At 43.3% G+C, this 24,543-nt stretch overlaps 1 protein-coding gene across 2 annotated transcripts in view; it reads left to right on the forward strand.

Annotated features, from left to right (window-relative positions):
- The window catches only part of SYT9 (synaptotagmin 9), a 1,403,218-nt gene that overhangs the window by 466,781 nt on the left and 911,894 nt on the right, over positions 1 to 24,543 (forward strand). For both annotated transcript variants that reach the window (XM_069623586.1, XM_069623587.1), the window contains exon 3: positions 18,582 to 19,128. In XM_069623586.1, coding sequence (XP_069479687.1) covers positions 18,582 to 19,128 — 547 coding nt within the window. The remainder of the gene's footprint in view (positions 1 to 18,581; positions 19,129 to 24,543) is intronic.

Raw genomic sequence — 24,543 nt, forward strand, 5'->3', positions numbered from 1 at the left:
AATGCTCGTACTTTTCATTTGAAGTTACGCACAAACCAGCTACCAGATCTAGCAGTGTGTGATACAAGAGGGAATAAAGATTCTGCAGAATCTGTAAGATCACAACCAATCAAGAGTCAGCCAAATATTTGCTGACGGAGAGTCCGGGCATGGGTCCCCTTTATTTGGTATCATTGGGATCCTTCGTCGGTAATTATAATTGCATACAATCTGCAGAGTTCTGGGACTTTGCCTAACTACGGAATCTATGATGATTCTTTTAGCCCTCTACAGGGCCTGGCGAAAGGTTTTTCCATATCTCTGCACATGTAACTCAGGGTAAGCAAACTCTTGTCAAAGTTTTTATGGGTGCAATCACCATATAAGGACAAACCTATGTTAACATTTTCATGAGTGTACATCTATTTAAGGACAAACTTGGATTTCATAGATTCATTTCTCACTGTGCACTGTATGACCCCCGAATGAGAAGTGATATGGAAATGAAAGAACATGTTTTGGAAGTAACCATGAATAAAATGAAACGTTTTTGTAATTTGAATTTTATTGTAAATAAGTAGATTTTATAGATTTGAAAGTATTACGATACTAAAGTGTATTATATGTTTTTTTGTGTATTGAGCAATTTTGATTCGAAAAGTTCATTTTAACTATGTACAATTATATTAAATAAAAGAAATACAAATAAATAAGAATATGGTATTTAGCAAGTAAAGTACATTCTTTAAGGTCTAAAGCTTGTTTTGTAGGCCTTTATGCCCTCTTAAAAACCTTGGCAAAAAAGAAAGGTGATGGCTGGAAGGTTTTGAATTAATCAACCGGCAATGCTCTGGGTAACCGTCCAGACCATCGTTTTTCAGCCTGTCAAGCCATTACAAAAGGGGAAAAACCATATGCAAATCAGGCTTGGTCCTACCCCAAAAGGGGCAGTCCAGACCGAACTGCTAGGTCACATCCCTTCTGCACAAGACCACAAGCATCCCCAGACATGTTTCAGCCTTATTGGGCGTCATCATTGAGGAGTAGCTTGGGTCTCTAGGCCCGGCAGACTCGTGACCCACGTCTGGGCAGACCCGTCCCACTCGGGGTGACTTTGTACTCTTGTTCAGAGGAGAATTGCCTAGCATTTCGGTGCTGGATTGCCCCAGGGCAGGACAAAGACTGATATGTTTGGGATATTTCGTCTCTGTGAAAGATGGTGAGCTAAAGACTCTGGGTAAGGCTCTTGTAACCAGGACTCATGTCTGGCAGAGAGTCTCCCAGGACCCCCCTGGTTATCTACATATTTCAAGTAACTTTGGGTTTCACCCTAAGTTACTAGGGGAATCCAGACGTGGACCCCTTGCTCACTATTCTTAGAGAGGCACAGCTACACCCTACTGATGAGGTTCAACCAGACCGAAACACATGTCTGGGGTTGCTGTTGGTAGTCCTGTTCAGAGGAGAATTGCCTAGCATTTTGGTGCTGGACTGCCCCAGGGCAGGACACAGACTGATATGTTTGGGATATTTCTTCTCTGTGCAAGATGGAGAGCTAAAGACTCTGGGTAAGGCTCTTGTAACCAGGACTTATGTCTGGCAGAGAGTCTCCCAGGATCCCCCCCCTTGTTATCTCCCTCTAAAAAACCTGAATGCAGTGGTTAATATATTTGTACTGCAAGTCCACATACTATATATTTATGTCTATCTTTATCAAAACTACTTGAAAAATCTTAAAGCTCCTGTATTCTACCAGGCATAAATATACCATTCTATGGAATAAATACATTTGAAAATAAGAGTATTATTTTCTGCTGGCTTCTCTTGTTAGTGTGGTAAATCATTTACGATAAGGGTGCACAACTGCAGTTCCTGCAGTGTGGGATTGACTTCTGCTGTTGGTCTTTGTATTGTTCCCCTTGCTCCTGGATAGCAGACACCAGAACAACTATTTAATTTACCTCATAGTGCCACTGTGCCATGCGGCGGGTGGCGATAAGTGCAGTTAATGTAGCCTGGACTGAACTCTAAGCTCCACAGCAGTCTCTGCTGTTGGTCTGTCTGCTTGCGGTGCTCCCGGTGGCCAGGCCCCAGAACAACTATTTAACGTGCCTAAAAGCACGACTGTATGATTCGCAGTGTTGTGATAAGTGCAGTTACTGCAGTTGATGCAGGCAAATGCAAGCAGTTGCCGGATAACTAAAATATAGCTATTGTTCATTTTGCTAAAATTGATGACTTCCTGATTTGGGACAAGCTATGGTGGCACCTGGGGAGGTAGTTTGGTGAGGATCTTTAACCCCAAAACAAGCCTAATAAACATTCAATATAGGCTGCAGTGGATGTAACACAATTACAAAGCACATTGCTTGGAGGGTGCGGACCTGTGCACCACTGTATGTAGAGATACAACAAGACGCCCTTATCTCTTTGTCTCAAAAAAATATCACAACATATATTTCTGACCTGAATAAATATCTGCATTTGGAAGCACATTCCTGTGAGACTCAATCTGCCAGACCTACACATTGCCGGTCTTTGTCAGCATCATCAGATTTACATGCGCGTCTTTCTACAAGCATTGAGGCACCTGTCTAACTGTGTCTCTGTATTAATTATGATAGCCCTAAGACTAGAAAAACAAGTATTTGAGGCAGACGTTACTGATAAAAGAAGCCTCCTTAATGACTCGCTGGCCTTAAATTTAAGGAGCAGGTCGGCAGCAGCAGCAGTTATGCATGACAGGGTGTGTGGCTTCAGACATTACTACTCATATTTCGCCAGCAAATACTTTGCATAACCTGACCTTAGCAGAACCACTTTCACCTCCTGTATACAATGGCCCTCATTAGGACTCCGGCGGAAAACCATGGTGCTACTAGCACCATGGTCGATGCCGGAGTCCGCCATGGCGGAATGGGGAATTACCACCCCATTCCAAGGTTGGTGGGGCGGTAATTCCCCATGCCACCATGGCCCTTCCCCATTCCCATTTTTGCCCCATAGGGCATAATGGGAATGGGGAAGGCGGTAAGTACGGTACCGCAAATTGCGGTACCGTACATACCTCAAGAGTCCCTTTGCGGGCTCCTACTTTAACGGCTGGTCTAGACCAGCCGTTAAGGTTGGGTCCCGCAAAGGGGCAAAGGGACCTCGTAGTAAGGCGTTAAGGGTTTAACGGCGCTGACACCTTTTACGGCACTGTTAACCCCTTAACGCCACGGTCCTAATGAGGGCCAATGTGTTACCGGAAGATGTTCACTCAAACAAATCACTTTGTATGCAGTTTTTAGATAGGAAACAAATACATTTGTTATACATCAAAACATATTTATGTGAACTTTGTGTGTATGGTCTGCTTATTTTCCATGGAACCCATTTGCTGTTGTGGTGAACAAAGGAGAATGTATTAGGCTGTTTAATGGAACTGATGGTCAATCTTCATGGGGCCTAATACTTTGCAAGGTCAGAGGTTGATAACCTGCAGTAGGCATCTGCTTTTAAAATTGACCTTACCTTTCGACCAGACACTTGAATTGTTGGCTCTCCAAAGGGCTTACAAATATAAGACCAGATATTTGGGGGGTAATTCATAGAATTCAGCGCACAAGTGGCACACGCGGCTGGCGAATGTCTGCGCCAGCCGCGTACGGTTAAATCCATTTCTGCGCACAGCGTATTCATGGATTTTAGCCTCCAAAACCAGCCGTGGCACAGAGTGGCGCAGCGACCCTGCAGCAGCACCAGTTACGCCCCCGAGAACGCCCCAAGCGCAAGGAAAATCCATCAAAATCCCAAATCCAGCGCAAAGGGCCGCACTAACCCTGGACCAGTTTACAGGGCTGCCAAACAGCAAAGCCAAGCGGGGAATGTGTATTACTGGGGTGCGCGGGAAGTTTCACACGCAATTTCAGCAGGGTACGTGTATTTCAGGGGTGCGGGAGAAGTTTTACACGCGATTGGCCTGGGTACGTGTATTTCAGGGGTGTGCAAGAAGTTTCACATGCGATTGGGCTGGGTACGTGTATTTCAGGGGTGCGCGGGAAGTTTCACACGCGATTGGGCAGGGTACGTGTATTTCAGGGGTGCGCGGGAAGTTTCACACGCGATTTCAGCAGGGTACGTGTATTTCAGGGGTGCGCGGGAAGTTTCACACGCGATTAGCCTGGGTACGTGTATTTCAGGGGTGCACGGTAAGTTTCACACGCGATTGGCCTGGGTACGTATATTTCAGGGATGCGTGGGAAGTTTTACACGCGATTGGCCTGGGTACGTGTATTTCAGGGGTGCGCGGGAAGTTTTACACGCAATTGGCCAGGGTACGTGTATTTCAGGGGTGCGCGGTAAGTTTCACACGCAATTGGCCTGGGTACGTGTATTTCAGGGGTGCGCAGGAAGTTTTACACGCGATTGGAGCAGGGTACGTGTATTACTGGGCTGCGCATGAAGTTTCACAGCGATTTTGCTGTCAGAGCAGGGAACGCATATTTCGGGGGTGCGCGGGGAGTCCTACACGTGAATTGGCAGTGTGGGTCCTCCCAGGTGTCCCCTCTACCCCCTCCACGGCCCCTGCAGACAGCCCATACCACAGGGGACTACCCTGCACCCCTGGTCATGTCCCGCAGGCAGCCAATCCACCATGGGCATGCCCCCCAGCCAAGCCACATGTCACGTTGCAATATGATCACCAACTCATGTCTCCCAGCACCCCCACCCCCCAGCAGTCAGGGGCACCTGCCAGCAGGCCCCGACACATGTCCCCCAGACCCCCCACCCCCCAGCAGTCAGGGGTACCTGCCAGCAGGCCCCCACTCATGTCCCCCAGCCTCCCCACCCCCCATCATTGACAGGCACCTGCCAGCAGGCCCTACACATGTCCCCCAGCACCCCCACCCCCCAGCAGTCAGGGGCACCTGCCAGCAAGCCCCCACTCATGTCCCCCAGCCAACACGTCATCACAATCTAGATCCCAGGCTCTTATGGCCACCCAAATCCCACCCCACGCCACCCCCATCCAAACACCCAACCAAGCTTTACATCCACTCCAAATTGAAATCCCCATTACAAAACCCACATTGTGACATGCATGAAACCAATGAGAGAAGACCACACATTGAAGTAAGAAACAAAAATGTATTCAAGTCAAAATGAAGGGAATGAAATCAAAACACACAATAATGCCAATAATAATCAAAATGCAGCATGTCCCAAAAAATGATAAATAAATAAAATGAGAATCCAAATTAATCCAAATGAAAATGTGTCCAAAGTCACCGTCCATCAAAGCAAATCCAAAGGGAAAGAAAAGCGTAATATCCATTGCTCCATGGTGAAAAAAAAAGATGAAGGAGAAAAATCCAGTGTAAAACTATGTACAAATAGCAAATCCAGGGTCCATGAGCCCAACAACATAAATGAAACCTACAATGAAACCTACCTAATTACTAACTATACACAAAAATGTGGGGCATAGTCCATGCACCCCAAATTAAAGAAAAAAGAAATTAAACTTAACACTAATGAACTATATACAATGGCGGCGGGCAAGTCCAACGGCTCACTTGTTGATGTCATGGGCCAGGGCATCATCGAACTCCTGTTCAATGTCTTGGAGGCGGGCCTGTTCTCTGGCCCCGAGGTCTTGCAGGGATAACGCCCTGTCCACCTCCAACTGCCTGCGAATTCCCTCGAGGCACTCAGCCCGCCTCAGCGCCCTGCGCATGGAGTTCTCCGCCCTGACCATTGTGAGCCGTGCCTCCTCCGCCCGCCGCCGCTCCGCACCTATCTGCTGGCCCAACCGCTGCCACACGGAAGACACTCTCATTCCAGGGTCCTCCCGCCCTCGGGCCGATGCCTGCAACTCTGATGTAGATGGCCCAGAGCCATGATGCCTCCCACGTTGAGCCTGCCGCTGCCTCCGACGCAACTGCCTCTGCCAGCACGACGGCATCCAGGCTGATGGAATCCACCGACGCCGTCGTGCATGTTCCCTGCCCGATGATGCCGGCACATCCTCCATCTGCTGGGGTCCAGTTGCTGGGGTGTCCACCCCTGCTGGACCTCCGAATCCCGACTGTGGCAGGGATGGGATCCCCACCGAGCTGGCTGCGTTGGTCAGGGCAGGTCCACAGGGGGCCCTGGTGGCATCTGGGCCGGAAGACGGCGTGGAGAACGACTGGCACATAGTCTCCGCAGAGGATGAGTGGGCTGCCAGAGTGGCCGACACATGTACAAAACCCCTGACCATGGACACTCCCAACTGGGCCACGTTGGCACGCTGCTCTTTGTGATGACATGCGTGCTCCCCCCCGGGCAGCAGGCAAGTCATCACGAATGTCACGCGTGTGCAGTGCAACACCAATCAGGACCTTCTCCATACGGCCTTGGGTCCCCTCGTCTGCAGGTAGAGGAGTGTCAGATGACATGGACATCCCCCCTACCTGCGGACGGGCCTGGGATGGGGCATCCCTGCTGGTGCATGGTGGTGCAGTCACAGTGTCAGGGACAGTGACATGCACAGGCCCCTCCACGGCGACTTGTGCTGATCCTGCCCCTGGACTGCACCACTTGCACCAGTGGTACCACCCCCACCAGGCCCCACGTGCGGCCCAGTAGCGGCCTCCTCCTCCTCTGTGGAAACCACCAACCTGGATGGCTCCACACCGTCCTCCGCCGTTGCAAGCCCCTGTGGGGACTCACCCACCCCTTCCGCTGCAGCCGTAGTGGCAGATGCAGCACCAGTCCCCTCACTCCCGGACGATGGTAATTTCTGGGAGGGTTACTGGGCCTTGCGCCGCCGGCCATTGCCCCTTTGCTCCACAGCGCCGTCTCCTCCCTCTTCATCACTTGCCACTGTGTAGAGGGAGACATAGAACACAAGCATCAGGGTACTGTACAATGGAAGATGAATGAAGAGACACCAAGCGTAAAGCCCTCATTTCCTCTCTAATTGCATTCAAAACTTTTGCTGTTGAATTTACCATCTGTAATAACTCATACAGTGTCAGCTGCAGTCATTTAGAATTTGTGCAGCCTGTACTTTTTTCCTGCAGTACAATCTTCATGGCATTTCTATTTCAAGGCACCACTAATGCAGGCCTGTGCAAAGTGTGGAGAGCACAAACTCCTCTCCAGTCAGGCGGAAGCTGGGCATGTGCTTAGGGTCTGCAGGTCCACCAGATATTCATCACCGCTGCCATTACCCATGTCACAGCCGAATTAGTCCCCATGTAAATAGACCCACTTGAAATTAAACACAAAGGGAATTGTGTAAAGCTCTTTATGTCAACTGGTTGATGTTTTTCATGTAGCTAGGTTACGGTATGCAGTAATCTTCGCCAAGTTGTTCAGCAGGTATCATTCACCTTGGCTGCCACGTGTTGTTAAAAACCCAAAAATCCTTCAGCACAACACTGCATTATTCCCCTCCCCCAATGTTCCTCATACCATACTGCTCCCTATATTCTCATCAGTGGCTTTGTACAGCACCAGGGGACGCTTTGCCTTTCTTTAGTTGTGCACTGCAATCTCTTATTTGCAATTCCCCCTTTTCAGGACCTTCAATCACATATTCTATTACCTTCTACTGTGTCTCCTCTTTTTCCAACATTTTAGTTAATTTCACAAAATTATCTTCATGTACCTGTTCCCCTTCATCCACCTACTGAATTAGTAATTTTTTCCTTGAAATAAACAGCTAGTTTTGCAGGTTGACAAGTGAATTAGGCATCCTTCTTTCTCATAAGACACTCCTTCGGGCAAGAAAACCTTGGGAACTCCTACTACATGTGGAATGAGAGAGCAGACATAGCAAGTGCCATTTAATCTCTCTCACTTCCCACACGCATCATCTCATCATACCAAACATTTCCAGTTAATTAACTATGCTCTCCTTCAGTTCCATGGTGGAAGCCCCCCCATTCACCATAGTTCTTTTTCCCCCGTTTCTTTTTTCATTTATTTGTGTTTCACTTTTTTTCTTTAAATATCAATCAAATCAAACATATTAATGCTATACTAAACCATATTAGCATCATTACGCTCCAAAAACCTGAAGGTTTCTTTTTCTTTGCTACACGTTTTCCATTAAAAACTACTTCATCACCCTCTTTTGCTGTTTTTTGTTAAATCTAATGGCTGTAAAAGAATTGAAAGAAAGTTCATTTAAACTCCCCATTATGTTGTGCTTTGGGAGACGGTGCTCTTGTCTTTGCGAATGCTGATGATATGAAAACATCCTCGCCAACCTTGACAGCAGTTGGTGTTGAATAGATGACGGTATGTGGGCCACTGAAATGCTCCTCTTTCCACTTTCGAATGTGGTTTCTTACGAAGTCACCTGGATAAATATGTGCTGCTGGTCGAAAGTGTTCATTTAGGTCACCTGATCGACCAGATTGGATTTTAGGCCTCCTGTGCAAGGATATATATTGAATGGAGTTGGTAAGTTCTTTGAGATACGTATCAAATTCTCCCCCAAGAAGAAAAGAAGAAGAGTGTGTGTCAGAGATTGTATGTGATGGCACAATAGACACATGCATTCTCTGCCCTGTAACACTCTCATGAGGAGTAAGGCGGTGATCTCCTACAGGCAAATTTCTCAGCGCAAACAAAGCAAGAGGGAAGCAGTGCACCAATGATTTTTCAAGCGTTTTTGCATAAATTTTGCCAATTGCATCTTTAGCAGTCCATTCATCTTTTCTACCAAAACGTTGGTTTGTGGATGGTAAACCCTGCATAGTTTATGCTTTATCCCCAGGAATGTCATTATTTCCTTTATTAAATAATTAGCAAAGGCCTGCCCATTATCAGAACAAATTTCACCTGGAAACCTCCGTCTCTGGAACACCTCCCTCAAAAGAAATTTAGCCGCAGAGCGGGCATCATTATGGGCGCAGGGACCTGCCTCAAGCCAATACTAGAATGCAAGTACTTGTGAGAAGTACATCTCTCTTGCATATCGCCATAGTCAATATGCAAGTGCCAGAAGAGGCAAGTGCCGGAAGAGGCCTTCCGGTCACAGCAGTGTTCCCTGTACAACTCTCAAAGTGTGACCTGGGGTAGACATTTCTGGCGGTTTATGCAGTTATTTACAAACTCTTCTACATACTCATACACATTTGGCACAAACCAGTCTTCACATATCACTGTGGCCACATGCTCTTTCGATACATGTGCAGGATAGTGAAGATGTTCCAGTGTTGACTGGAATAGTTTTCTCAGCATGACAACCTTTCCAGTGCTATCATGTCATTGACCCAAGTCATTTGGGGACAAAGAACAACCTCCCCTCTTCCATAATTCTTTTTCAGCACCTGAAGCTTCTCCCTGCAACTCAATTGTCTGCAATATTGGGGTTGTATTAAAGTTTTCTGGCAATTCAAATTTTTCTTTGCTCACTTTTAATAATGCTATTAGGGTATTGTATTCTTGTTTGCCAGGTAACAGCACATATGACCCCTCTGGCAAGTATGTTGCTTCTTCTGCTGTTCTGTCTGCTCTTTTGTTTCCCAGTGAGATAAAGTCTTGCCCTCTTGTATGGGCTTTGCACTTTATTAGTGCTAACTCTACTAGGAACGGTAACATTTTTAGTAGTTTACTCAGTAATCCTGCATGCTGAATGGGAGTGCCATTGATCCTTTTAAACCCTGTCTTTTCCAATCTTGCTAACCCTGAGTGCACTGTGAGGAAACATAAGCCTGAATCAGAAAAGATGTTCATTGCCTGGCCCTCTGACATATTTAGTACTTTAATCAAGGCCACCAGTTCTGTTGCTTGTGATTTGATTTGTTTTGAATGTTTATGCCATGCTCTGGATGGACATATAAAGGCGCAGATGATAACACGCCCCTATAACATAGGCATGGCCAACAGACGTAAATAAACCCCCCAGTAAACAGGACTAGTACTATTTAAACAGGAAGGTTTTAAGGGCCTTCCAGAACTGAAACAGTGTCTGGCAGCCCCTAACCACAAATGTTAGCTCATTCCAGAGTCTAGGTCCAAAAACCCCATATCTCCTCTCCCCTCTGGAAACACACACTGGGTGAGGAACGCTTAGCAATAACTGCTCCCCTGACCGAAGCAATCTTCGAGGGTTGTAACGACAAATTGTGGAGCTGAGGCACCCTGGAGCTAGTCCGTTTAGACACTTGAAGGTCAGGCCCGCCACTTTAAATGTAATCCGGTCTTCCAACGCCAACCAATGCAAAGTTCTGTGCAGAGGGGAAACATGGTCCCATCTCCCAAGCCGGCCTACAGGTGTGACTCCTGCATTTTGGGCCTTCTGCAGCCTGTGCAATTGTTTGGCCAGAATTCCCATCACCAGACTATTACAGTAATCCAGACGGGGTATTTGTCTGCTTGAGCAGAGTAATGATTTGGTAGTCACGTCTGCAAGTCCACTATCGACTCCTCCCCTTTTTGTCCCCCTTGTGTATGCCCCACCATTGCGCAACCTGAATGCCTTTGCCCTTTGCTCTAGTCAATCCTGGAACCTCTGTCAATAAAAATCATGCCTCCCCCTTCAATCACTTCTCCCTTAGCCAAGGGGTTATCTTCACTCCTGTCTATGCATGCTATCAGTCATGTATATAACCCCATTGCTCTATTTATCTGCAAAAAAAACTCTGCTGGGTTTATGGTTCTGCATCTCACCACTTCTATTTCTGGGTTTGTTGGTATAACCTCATACCCTGAAGATCTTTGAGTTGTCAGTGTTGGTTTTGCTTTCTCCATATAATGCATATAATGCATGTTCCACATAAACAACTACTGGGCACCCCATAGTTATCGTGGAAGCCTCCTCAATGGCAGCTGCAGCAGCAGCAAGTGTCTGTTCACATGGGAAATGTACTTGCATCACGGCATCCAGTGACCTGCTGTAATATGCAAGTGGCTTGTGTCCCTATCCTTTTTGCTGTGTCAGTACGGCTGTCATTACTTTTCCATCTGAATGTGAGAACAGGTGAAACTTTTCTTTGTAATTGGGTGTTGCTAACACAGGTGCATGTGCTAACACATGTTTTAGCTCATCAAAGCTTTGACCCATTTCAGCTGTCCATTTTATGTGTGTTTTGTTTTTTGTGCTTCTTTAGTGCTTGCAACAATGGACTTATGTACGTGGAATAATCAAAAACCCATGCTCTGCGGTAATTGCACAAGCTCAAAAACTGCTGCGTCTCTTTCACTGTTTTTGGTCATGGAGTTTTGTGCATGACCTCTACTCTTCCTGGTGCTATCTTTCTCCCTGTCTCCCGACACAATCTTACCCAAATACACCACCTCTTTTTGACAGTATTGTATTTTCTCTACTTTGTATCCTTTGCCTGCTAGTGAGTTGTGCCACTGAGTTTTTTTACACTCCTCGTCTGTTGGGTTGCACACCAATAAGTCATCAACGGACTCTATTACTGTGCTTGCAACCTGCAAATTGCTCAAGTCCATTTGTATTACTCTGTTAAAGATGCTAGGCACTTTGAACCCCTGAGGCATTCCAGTGTGAATGAATCTGGTCTCGCGATACGTAGAAGCAGTGAGATGCATGGAGTCTGGATGTGGGGCAATGGAGAAAAAGGGCGTCTTTTAAATCAACCTCTGTGAAATAGTGTGCCCCCGCGGGAATGCTGCAAGAAATCATTGCAGGGTTGGGGACTAATCGATGCTCTGCCTCAATAATATTGTTCAGAGGGCTCAAATCCTGCATAAAATGTCACGCCCCTCCCTTTGCTTTTTTGATCGGATAGATAGCTGTGTTGCAAGGTGATGAGCTCACATGTATTATGTCTTGCTGCCATAGGGCATACAGTGTCTCGTATATGCCTTCATTGGCTTCTCGACAAAGTGGGCTCTGCTTTACTCGTGGCAATAGTGCTCCTTCTTTTAACTTGATGCATGCTGCCCTAGCCCCTTTAAGTATTCCTACATCATGGGATCCTGTTGTCCACAAGCATTTGGGCACCTTTTCCAAATCTTCCTGCAAATATTGTGCTTTATTTTTGGTTATCTGAGTAATCTGGGGCACTGCCCTTTCTTTTATGTATACTGGACATGGTATGCTTAGCTCAAACACTACCTCTCCTTCTTCAATGTCTTTATTTGCAAACAACTCTTTGTCACTTACTCCTGTCAATGTCAGTGTGGGATCAATACATAATATTGAACTCCAGTCCATGTTGTTCTCATGTGTAGAACCCAGTATAATCATGTCTTTCCATACCACTACTTCCTCCAGGTACAGTAGTGTGTGTATGTCTGAACTAACAGAGGAGGAACACTGGGGCCTGAACAAAAATGTGTTGGACAGCTGGAACACCCTCCCTTCAATCCCTGGCAACCATCCCAATAACACGTGTACCCCGTACAGAAACACATCCATGTGTGTGTGAGCATAATATGCCTGAAGCAGTAATGCCCCCCAGGCTGCATACATTCTGGGTGTGGTACACACCATTCCTTTCTCTAAAAATAAAATTGTGGGTTTCAATTTGCTGAGTAGGTCCCTCCCCAGAATATTGATGGGAGTGTCTTTTGAACACAGCAATGGTGCTACAATATGATGTGTCCCTCTTGTCAAAGGTAAATCCTTTGTCAGAGGAACTTTCAAAATTGTCCCCGAAAAGCCTTGTGTATCCAAACCTTTATTAGATAATGGAAACCCTCCTTCCTTGATGCATGATCTGGTTGCTCCAGTATCTATAAGAAAGGAAAGTCCCCTCTGTTCTATCTGAACTGCTACCTCCGGTTCCTCCTCGGGGTCTTAAGTTACTGCTAGAACAACATACACTTGCGCTCCCCGTGGGCACCCCTATTAGGAAAATGTGTGTGCGGATGACATAAATGGGTTACCGCCCACCACTGTCAGTCCTGTGTATTATGGCATGGTATTCTGTCCCAGTATTGTTACCCCCTCTGGTACCTGTGGTAGTTGTGCCTGCATTGGCGCCTGAAGCACGCTCACTGTACCTTGAGTTCCTGCCATTTCCTTACCTTGTATGGGTTGTATCTGTAATTGCTGTTACTGTGGCATTACATGCACCCGTTGAGGAGTCTGCTGCATGTATGTCTGCTGTCGTTGCCTTACCTGCGCAATAAGTGGGCATGTTTGTACAAAATGTCTAAAATTCCCACATGCGAAGCACTGTACTCCAAAATCTGGCATCATTCCCCTGTATCCCATTCCCCTTCCATGTGCATAATATTATCTCCCGGTCTGTTACTGTCCATGTACCCCTTTCCTCCACCAACCTGCATGGCCCCTGGCTGCTGCTGCTGCACTTTATGAATGTGGGTTGTTGCTGCATCTGTATTGTTCCCCACTGCTGGTTGGGTAGCACCTCAGTGTAACCTCCTGGCTGCATTAGTGTGGCCACTGGACGCCCTCCTTGCTGAGCTTTTGAAATGACAACTGGCCCTGTGAGTAATGCTCCCTCCATATTTATTTTCACCAGTTTTTTCTGAACTAATTTGTTTTCCGCTTTTGTTGCATTTTCGGCTATCTCTGTATCCTTCTCCTGCTTCCTTTTGCATAATGTACACTGGTTGCCTGTATTTCAGGCCACCCTTTTGCCTCAATTCCCACTATCTTTTCTAAAGAAGTCTGCACATCTGCGGGGAGCTCCCTCACTAACATGTGGTAAAACAAGGGTATTTTTACAGTCATTGTGAACATCTATCCCTGGCTGCACAGGGAGACAAAAAAGAAAGGAGAACAGAGGAACCTAGTTCAGGTGGCAACTAAGCTAGGGGGCCCAAATCAGAGGTCCAAGTTCAAACCTGATATGCAAACTGGAGAGAAGGGAAAAGTATTGAAGGAAAGTCCCACTGTTTCTAGGTTTACCAAGTACAGTAGGGAATATGAGTAGCTAATCAAAAAGCATCAAAACAGTCAAGCATCCATGGTGAGAGTCGAAACAAGATAACAGGCAAGAGGCACAATCCAAACAGGTGCAAGTAAACAGATCCTAGGGTGGAGTCACTGGGAAGGTCTGAGAGTAGGAGCCAAAAAACAGACTGGGACTCAGCCATTAAAGAGAAGTTGAAAAGCAGTCTGAGGTCAAAACAAAACAAGGGAAAACAAGAGTGGGGAAATAGGAATTCACTAGCAGAAACACATGGAAGAATTGCTATAGTAGTCAAGCAGCGAGCATGAATTTTCCATGGTTTTAATCAGCTTTCTTAATCAAGCTCCGGCATCATGGGCCTTGTGTGACAGTGTGCGGCATGTCAGTGTAGCAGCCACCAGCTGCCTGGAAGGCTGGCAGTCATCACGTCCCTGTACTCTGACACAGGCTTTAGATTAAGCATCTGCAACCTACGGCTCTCCAGATGTTTTAGACTATGAACCCCCCCCATGATCCCTTACCATTGGCTACACTGGTTAGGGCTGATGGGAGATCTAGTCCAAACCATCTGAAGAGCGAAAGGTGGCAGACCCCTGCTTTAGGTCGTAGTGACAATATCTATAGAATATATCTCACTTTTGAAGATTTGTTTTATGTACAAATGCCCTTGAATATAACACCCCCCACCACAACAATCCCACCCCAACATTCTGGGACAAGAAAAATATTTTATTTAAAATAATGAATCAGAATAATTAAAGGTTGACCCTTACTCTGAATGCTGGGAAAGTCACCTACAATATTCCATACAAAAATAGGCAGATTATCTATAGAGAAAGAGCATAACCAGTTCATATCTCTGTAGTATTTACCTTCACAATGCTCACCAGCATTCATTTGTTAAAGGCAAGTCTGAAAAACTATTCAATACAAAAATGTGTTATCTTATACAATATGCAAATTAAAATTATCACTGCTTGTTGGCATTACATTTCAGAGTAAAATATTTTAATATTGTCATCAGAAATGTATGATGTATATTTAATTTAATTTTCTCTAACATCATTGACAAGTGTTCACATCACAGAACATCATTCATTTCAAATATAACTTTCTTACTGTAGAGGTAATTCTACTCTAGATAAAAGCATTTGTTGCTTTCTAATTTGGACATGTGTGTATACCAATACAGTATGGTATGTTTGGCTACTTAGTCTGCAGGCTTGTGTATGGGATAGAAGCTTTTTTTGGGACAGGTCAAAATCTTGATTCTTTCAAATTGCCACACAAACATGAAAGTATAGTTGAGTTAGACCAGGAATTATCACGTAATTGTAATGGGCATAGGAGTCCTTGCTTTGCTGCTCAATGTTATTTGGAAAAATGACATTGCTTATTTAAATTTTCATAGGAATAAAGTGTAAACACTTATCTCCTTCTTATTCATTTATAAATAATATAACTCCATGTTGGATTTTACATATATTTTTACATATTTTTTTCACATGTCAAGAAGTCTATCAGTTCCCGTAAGTCTGTGAAACATGTTGTACACTGTGTCACAAATCCAGATATAATTTGTCCCTGTACAATTTCTGGATTTAATTTATTTGGTCACTGCCTGAAGATTATATGCCCTGTACAATTATATACATCGTTTGGCATATTATTTGAAACATACCTCTGCAAAGTTTCCTTTCAGCCCAGTTCCTATTCAGTGCATAGGTTGGAAAGTATCCCCCTAATTGCAATTGCTATCAGGGGAGCCCGCAGTTGGGACTTATGTCTAAATGCACTGGGGCTACTGGAATCTAATGGCCATATTCTCTTGTGTTTATAACATTTACCATATGCTCTCAATGCATACATCTGTATCTGTTCAGATCAACCAATGGATTCATTACTGATTAATGGTGGGTCTTGTTATTACAAGAGAGCTCACCTCTGAACTTTTCGTTTTGGGAACTGAGCTGAATGGCACTAGCCAGATAGACCACTTTAACATGACATGCACATTGAAAGCAAGAGTGTGGTTTATTTTTACTTAATGAAATGTATAATCAATCATGTATATCTTATCAACAGCGCTAACTCAGTTGTTTGATTCGCGCACATATTAGAAAACACTTTATGGGTCATTTGTGTACCATGGCTGAACAAAGCAACACTGTTTGCTTTGAACATTAGCTTGGAAAATGTAGTGATGCGAGATTAACATTAAAGGTATTAAATGCCATGTACAATGCACCTTATGTTTTGAATGTGTTATATTTATATTAAATTAACTTGACAATTTACAGGGTGTAGTGATTGAATAACATGTAACCGAAGACCAGGAATTTTTCAAGGCAACTTAGAATCAAATACGGAGATTGGCCAATCTGACTTGATATGAGTCTGGCCCTTTCTTATCTCCATTTTATAAAAATGCCATGAGCAGGGTGTCATACAACTCTTTCATATGCCATCAAATATGGTGGCAAGAAACAGCCCTGAGAGCCTTATGGTTATGTTAGATTTAAAGAATTCCATTTGGAGGAATTATGGACCAAAGCTTTCAGGTGCCTGGAGGGAAGGTTCTCTCAAGACCTTCTACACAGTGAACTCAAATCCCATCCTAATGTAACTGAGCCAAATAAATCTGATTCTGATAAAATAGTTTTTGCGTCAGCATTACAGATATTATCAAAGTGTTCACAGAAAGGTAAACGTGAAATTGGCACCTCCTGCTTTTGGGAACGATTTTATTTATCAGAGACATTTGACTACCAAAGGAATTGACTAACACCTGCTATCACAGCGTCCTCTAGTTCAAGCCATTTAAGCCTGCACCAATTATTTCTCAATATCTTAGTTCTTTACAATGTTTTTATCATGTTCATTTTTACATTAACTCCTCTTGAAAAAATTGATGTATTTTGGGGTTAACCTACGTCTGGAGATCACAGGTATAGAATACATGAGAAAACGAGGTTCTGTGTACTGGAAGAGAGGGGAAATACAAACAAGTCCCCCACTTTGGCACTGTGTTTACCACAAGACTTCTTGCTCCGCCATCTCTGGGAATAACCTCCTTTATTAATAGTGGTTTGGAATCACAATTATTCATGGTAGAGTCAGGCCTACCTCAGGGTTGGTCTCTCTTACAAGAGAGTACAATTTAAATAGATCCTTTGGTTTACAGCTGCAAGAGGGAGGGATGGAATGTCGGATCTCATCTTCCTAAATTAAAAATTCCTCTGGTGCATACATTTTCTGGGGCATCCATCTTTGGGACTCAGAAGAGGCAAGGTGTGAGTCCAGTGAAGAGGCAGCTCGACCTTTTGCCAATCACCCTTCACCAAGCCATTCGCGTAACACCACCCTGTTAGTGAATTAAGGTAGGAGGCCTGGTCATGTATTTAGAGGGGAATCTTATCTGGCCTTTTCACTGTGTGAGTTTCACTGCCTTATGTTACAATGAAGAACTGATCCTGAAACCGCCATTTTAGAATGGGGTAGTAAGTCTTCTGTTCATAGTTCAATCTCCTCTCCACCCTGCTCCCCATGCTGTCCCTCTGGCCAGGCAGTGAGGCCTCTGAGAATGAAGCAGCTTCCTTGCAATCTGTTACATCAGCAAAATGCTACACAATAAAGAACACATTGTAAAATAAATGTAGATGCTTGATCAAGAGGCTATTCTCGTGAAACAGTACAGAGGATCCCAGTTATTTTACTTGTTTTATATCTTAGATGAAAGATTAAGTAAGAGTAGTGATTGAGAAATATTCTAAAGGTGTTTAAGTAATAGTGCAGTCTGAGGTTTTCTTTGGGGTTTCAGACATTTGTAGGGGGTATGGGGGAAATTGCAAGGATGATGGTTGCAGTTTTCTCTCTTTCACAGAAGCATGTTGCAGCAGTATATTTCAATGTTCCTCTCACTGAAAATGTGTGGCATGACAATTGATCTGTGACAAGATTTTGTCACTCGGAACTCTAAGCTGGCATTTACTCTGTAGTTAAAAGCTACCTATCTATAATGTAATGTTCTGCATGCATTCCCTGTGCCATTTTTGGCACCCTTCATTGTCCCTTACTGACCAACATATCAGTGGATGTAGGGTGGATGCATGAGGTGACTGTATACTGCATAAGCAATGCAACATTTGCTCACCACAGAGCATCCCAAATAAGGAACCAATAATTGGCGTAGAAATCCTGTATCCTTCTGCCCTGATATAGCAGTAGATTATGAATTCCTCTGCGATGGCGACACAGTAGGAGGATACAGCATTCTGAAAGGGAAGCTGATGTTGATGGCTTGCCCTGGAAGTCATGCACAACAAGGTAATAACTTGTGTGAATTTACACACGGATCGTCAACAATGTAGGATCCTTTGACGAAATGACCAGCATTTAACCAACTAGCAGTTTATATTTTCCTTCCATTGGACTCTTAAGATTGTTTTCATACGAGCCTTAGTTTCAAAGAAAAACCCTACTCCATGGTTGTGGTACAGATTTTGTGTCATCGTACCAATTGCTGCAAACGTTCAGTTCTTGTGTTAGCTGCTTGCAGGCAACAGAAGAGTATAATAATGTATGTGGTCGTTTTAGACTGTCAGCAGTTCAGCTCATCCTATCCAAAGCTCAGATAGCTTTCCAAGCGTTCCATTTTCTAACATGCCCAAATATGAGCACCATTCTGTCCTTTATAAATGACCAAGAAAATGCAATTTCAGATGTTATTATAATCTATTGAATTTTTATTTTTGATTTAAGGCACAACTCAATACGAAGACAGCTGAACCTTTCTAACCCAGACTTCAACATCCAGCAATTTCAGAAGCAAGAACAGTTGACTGGCATTGGCCGCATTAAGCCTGAGTTATACAAGCAAAGATCAGTGGACAATGATGATGGGAGGAGAAACAACAGCAAATCATGTGGGAAGCTCAACTTTATTGTGAAATATGACTGTGATTTAGAACAACTTATAGTGAAAATTCACAAAGCAGTCAATCTGCCAGCAAAAGACTTTTCTGGTACTTCAGATCCCTATGTGAAGATATATCTCCTTCCGGACCGCAAAACAAAACACCAAACAAAAGTGCATAGGAAGACGCTTAATCCAGTTTTTGATGAAGTTTTTTTATTTCCTGTCCCTTACAGTGAACTGTCCACAAGAAAATTACACTTTTCTGTGTATGACTTTGACAGGTTTTCCAGGCATGATGTGATCGGCCAGGTGATAGTAGATCACTTTTTAGATTTGGCAGATTTTCCCAGGGAAAGTAATATTTGGCGGGATATTGAACATGTCACCAACGTAAGTACATCTTGTTTACTATTTGATTTTTGTTACAAATGTATCATTGACATGTTGACCAAACATTTTTCTTTCAATTGTTATATTTTACTTTCAGAATGCAGACTAAGAGGTGTGCATGTATTAATAATTATATTTGTTCACGAAGCATCCAAATGCAATATGAAGAGGTCAACTATAATTCATATAAACCGAAATGTGCAGATATTAAATGATTAATGTATGAACTCAAATATTGTTGTTGTACAGTGTAGCCTACATGAAGATATTTTTGTGTTACACTTCTTTGAGTCGCTATACAATACAGCTAAGCTATCTTCCGTCGTAGCGTGGGAGCAGTTATGTGCAATGAAGGTTGGCATCCTCTTTATTGAATATTTTATTGTTCACTGATTGTGACATTCATGATTTGGACAACCCTTAGCACTGTGACCCTGATTTTTTTTTACATTTGGATAATGATTTGTAGCATTTTACAGCTAGCATGCCATGTCAATCTTCCTTGGTTCTAGTTGTCGCTTCCACTTTTCATAAAGAATCTATGTCAATAAAAAGTCTTGGCTACAGTAGTGCGTTTTCTATAGGATTGAAGTGTACCCTGTCTCTTGTCTGCTTCCTGATTATTTCTAAATATGGCCTATTATTGTGTCCTTCAAAATGTTGTTGCCTGCTTCCCCAGCTTAACAAAAGAAAATGTGACTTGCTGTGGCGGGTATAGTATGGTGTATATAATATGGTTAACTAATAATATTTTCTTTAGACCGTTGCCTTTCATTTGTTCATAGAACATGGGCCCATGTTATATATACTTTGCATGGTACACAGCATATTTGGGCCAACCTTTGCAGCAGGGCACACTTTTTCTCTGGGCACAATTTGACCAAATGCAATACGAACTTAAACTGTAGCAATGTGCATAATTGTAGAGCATACCTGCAAAGATTTTAAGTGAGATTAGCTGCAATGCTTATATCTGCTGGTGATTTCCATAGGTGTCGGCTTTCCAAGTAGAGTCACTGGTGGTGTTCAGTCAAAAAGGGATCTGCTAACCTTTTGCAAGATGTTTTGACAAAGCTGTGCTTATTTTTCTGTGTTTCTGTGTACGGTTTTCCTATGTGCGTTACTGTCCAAGAATGCTAGAGATGATCTAAACAAGGTTGATGCTACTCTTATCTGCTGGTCTGAGGTGATATACTTTTTCCTTCATTTGAATTATTACCAGTGAATACATTAATTGATTTTAATCATGCAAATTGTAGCAATCAGAAAGAGAGAATATATTTTTCGAGAAGTATAAAGAACATAGTATTGCATTTGGTGAAGGTGGTGAAAGACATTTTTAGACTCTTGCTTAAATGCATACCATCTTATGTTTTGGATGGCCATATCAGTACACGGCAACACTTTTCATGAATGTTAAGATATGTAGTGTACATCAGCTTATTTGTGTTAAAAATCAAAATTTCTTGGCTTTCTTAACTTCACAAATACCATAAGGCTTCTTCTCCACAGCAATGTAATTAATATTATGAATAGTCATTTTGCAGTGGATGGATAGTTGACGTAAACTGCTACCCATGTTTTATTCTTCTGACCAGAGTTGCTTCTTTTTACCAAGGAATAGACACACGAAATTGATAACCATTTTAAGAATTGCATCCGCAAATGATTATATGAAAAAAAAGAAATTTGTCGAAATTCAGTTTAGTGAAACTTTACAATACAAGGACACATTTGAGAATTGGTGAACCTATTTTCTTTCTTGCAAGATGTTCCATGCTGTTTTGGTCTTATAACATTTCGCAATGTCATAGGGATGTCATCCCTTGCATGCCGGGACTTTGTCTTGCATGAAATAACATACCTTTTAACATCCCAGCAATTTTTGTTATGCTCTTTGAAGTTGCTGCATCATATTAGATGAATAGCAGTATTGCTTCACCATCTCATTTATCTTAAACGATCACTGCTTATCCCTGAACCAAGTAGTGTCCACCCGCTTTTTGTTGATGTAATACTCATAAACTACACTTTGACCCTGGTAGAATGTATTTATTTTAATGTCTTGCCAAAGGCAATTTTTATAAAGCCGTAGAGGAAGCTATTTATCTAGATGTCTCATTTCAATCTCTACTGCAAATGTCACATTGGACGCCTCCTTCCCTTGCAAAAGTATGGAAGGACTTCTGAAAAAATATGCCATAGATCACACTTTCCCTCAAGCTTCCTCGGACCCTGTAACAACATCATTCTCCAGCAAGATCCTTTGATTTAGATTTTTAGACATAATTAGCACCCATTACACTGCTATTTATGTATTTATTTAATTTTTTACATTTGTAAAACGCCCAAACCGTGAGGCACCAGGGCACTGTTGAGAGACTAGTTACATGATAGAATCTTAGCGAGCTAAATAGTACCTTTCACATTACAGAATAGAACAGCATGAATAGCAGATTAGGGACAGCAGACAGTGTTCAGAGGCCAGAAGGCCAAAGTGGGTGCTTATCAGTTAGGTGAAAAGTCATGTTTTTATAGCTTTGGGGATGTCCAGTAGGCGCTTGCAGCTCTTAGTTCAGTGGGAGAGAGTTCCAGTGTTTGACTGCTATCGTTGGGAAGCTCACCTTCCTCTTTTTGCTCTTTTGGATTTAGGTAGGGTGAGATGCTGGGCATAGGTGAAACTTACTGGTCTATTTGATTTGGATATCTCAATTGTCTGGGCTAGGTATTGCGGTGCTGAATTGCTCAAACATTTGTGAGCCATCGATAGCGTTTTGAAAATGTCCTTTCTTTAATGGGGAGCCAATGCACTTTTCTTCTGGCGGCTGATATGTCGTCCCTCCTTGGGATGTTTAGGGCCACTCAAAGGTAATTGTTTTGGATTATTTGGAGTTTATTTATTTTCTTTTCTGAACTTCCTGTAAAGAGAGCATTACAATACAGTGTTGGTCCTGTCATTGCTCTGGCGATGGTTAAGCAGCTCTGTGGGGTTAAGAATTATCTTGCGGAGTTGATAAGTTTGGCTATGTAAGCTGCTGAGGAGGTCATTACATTAACTTGTTTGATGAGGGAGAGCGCAGACTCTATCTAGACCCCCAGTGTTTTTGCTGTGGCTGATACTGGGATCTGGTGTCCGTCTATGGTGAAGGCGCTGTATTGGGGACTGAATTTCTGCAGCATTGCAGATAGGTCTGCCAGTAGGATCTCAGTCTTGTCATCGTTTAGACATAGGTAGTTAGCTGCCATCCATGATTGTATCATGGAATAGATTTTGTTAAGCAAGCGTGTGCCTTCTTCGGAGCAGCTTTACAGGGGGGTGAGGATGTGGGTGTCATCAGCATAGTTGGCGTAGGATATGCTGATTTCATCCAGGATGTCAAAAAGACATTTTATCAATATGTTGTAGAGGGAAGGGGATCTGCAGGAACCTTGGGGGACACAACAGGGGATAGATATGAGGGGGGTGGGGGGGGGGGTACTGGCAGTGTCTGAGAAGACTCTCATGGTTCTGTTTTCCAAGAAGGAGGCTATGCCCCACCTCTAGCACAATTAAATATTTGTTTTTGAAAGTATGTTTTCATGTATTTCTCCACTGGGTTCTCTGGTGATAAGGAATGACCAGACTGAACACGTGGTGGCATTGTGGTTGCTATTGACCTTTATTTAACCTTAAAGAAAAACCTATCTATCCTGACCTCTAATGGGGTTTCCCTACCTAAACTAAGAAAACTCAGGTGCCCGCCAGTAAGTCAGTGAAAGTCCAAATCTAAAAGGCACTTTTTTAGTCCAAACGCCCCTACTTATCCCTGTCACTACAATAAACAATAAGTAAAGTTCTGGTTCTCCTTATGGCCAATGAGAATCACTCGCGTGGCTTTGATGTAAAATTCTCTCAAAGTAAAAGTTCCAAGGTTTCCAATATAACGCCAGTTCTGTAAGGGTTTCACTGGGCTAGGAGAATGACTCCCTTCTCCCAGCTGGTTTCCCAATGTCCTGATGTTTTGCAACCACACTTGTAGTTCTCTCAAGGTGTCCACACACTCTACTTTCTTTTTATTCTTTGACTTGTCCCCACTGGTATAGTGAAGATGCTCGCTGAGTCCCTCTCGACTCTGCAGCACCACCCTCTTGTGAAACTGTCCTGGGGACAGTGGTACAAAAAAGGGTTCACTACTTTCTCTGCTTCTTCCTGGTTTACACTTCTCAGTTATCACCTGATTACTTTCAAAAGAGAGGAAGGATTTGATTTTCAGCTTTCACCAACAAAAAAGACAATGACGAAGTCGTTGATTGGTTCTCGCTTCGCAGATCAACCCTTGATGATTCTGGGGTGCATGTGGGAGGGTCTTCAAAGTGTTTGGGGGTTTATGTCTTCGCCAAGCCTTGTTCTCAAAAGCCCCCCTTCTTCTCAAACTCGGTTCTCACCGATAATGGATCTGAATAGCCTCTTGGGTGTTTTTGTTCCCTCATCGCAGTTCGAGATGATTACCCCTTAAATATCGTTTAGGGGCGTTGGGTTTTAAAGTTTTGACGGCAATTTTCATTAACAACTGCTGCGGCTAGTGTTACCTCTCTATTTTTCAACAGTTCCCTGTGCTTTCTTTGTTATGATAACAGTTATTTCACTTATGTTCCCTTGGCTACCCCCCAGACTTTTAATGACTCCCGTTACCTGCTCTCAGACACAGGATGCTTCACCAGTTCTGTCTGGGATCTTGTAAATTAATAAGAGTGAAACCAGGTTTGTAGTTGTCATGGTAGCCTTGACAACTGTCTTTCTTGGGTTTATTAGGCTATGTATAAAGTAGTACTGCTATCTTAGTCAAAGACAAATTCCTGGAGAAAAATGTTTGCATTTGAACAAATTTGCATACCCACAATGCCTTGCTGTTGTGGCTCATATCTGGAGGTGAACTTCCAGCGATGGCTACTAGGTGGCTCAAAAGGATTTTTTGTACTTTCTTTTAAGCTGATATACATCAGTAAATGCCTCACACAAAGCATTCATTTAGTAAATGTGATCTTTTTTTTAAACATGATATATATATTTTCAGTACTTCTGATTTATATGTGTAATATTTGGTATTTTATGGGTTCATTGTATTTCTCGCCATACATTTAGTTCACTGCTTTCCTGCATGCTAGAATGCACTTTGCTTTGGAAAACAACCACTGCACACACTTTGCAAGCAAGGGGTATCCATTTTGGGCTATCCTCACAAACTCCGGCTCCCTTAAACTTGTGCCACAGAAATCTGATGCTTGCAACGGGCATCATTTTGCAAAGGGAATGCTATCCAGATAAATTGAAAGAAGGACTTCCAAAATGAATGTGCTAGGAAAATTCACCAATGAGCAGTAGATTATGGCCTATGCCAAATGCATTTTTTTCAAAAATTCCAATTTGGATTTAAT

The sequence above is a fragment of the Ambystoma mexicanum genome, chromosome 11 (assembly GCF_040938575.1).
Source record: "Ambystoma mexicanum isolate Mex_15411 chromosome 11, UKY_AmexF1_1, whole genome shotgun sequence".
NCBI classification, from domain to species: Eukaryota; Metazoa; Chordata; class Amphibia; order Caudata; family Ambystomatidae; genus Ambystoma; species Ambystoma mexicanum.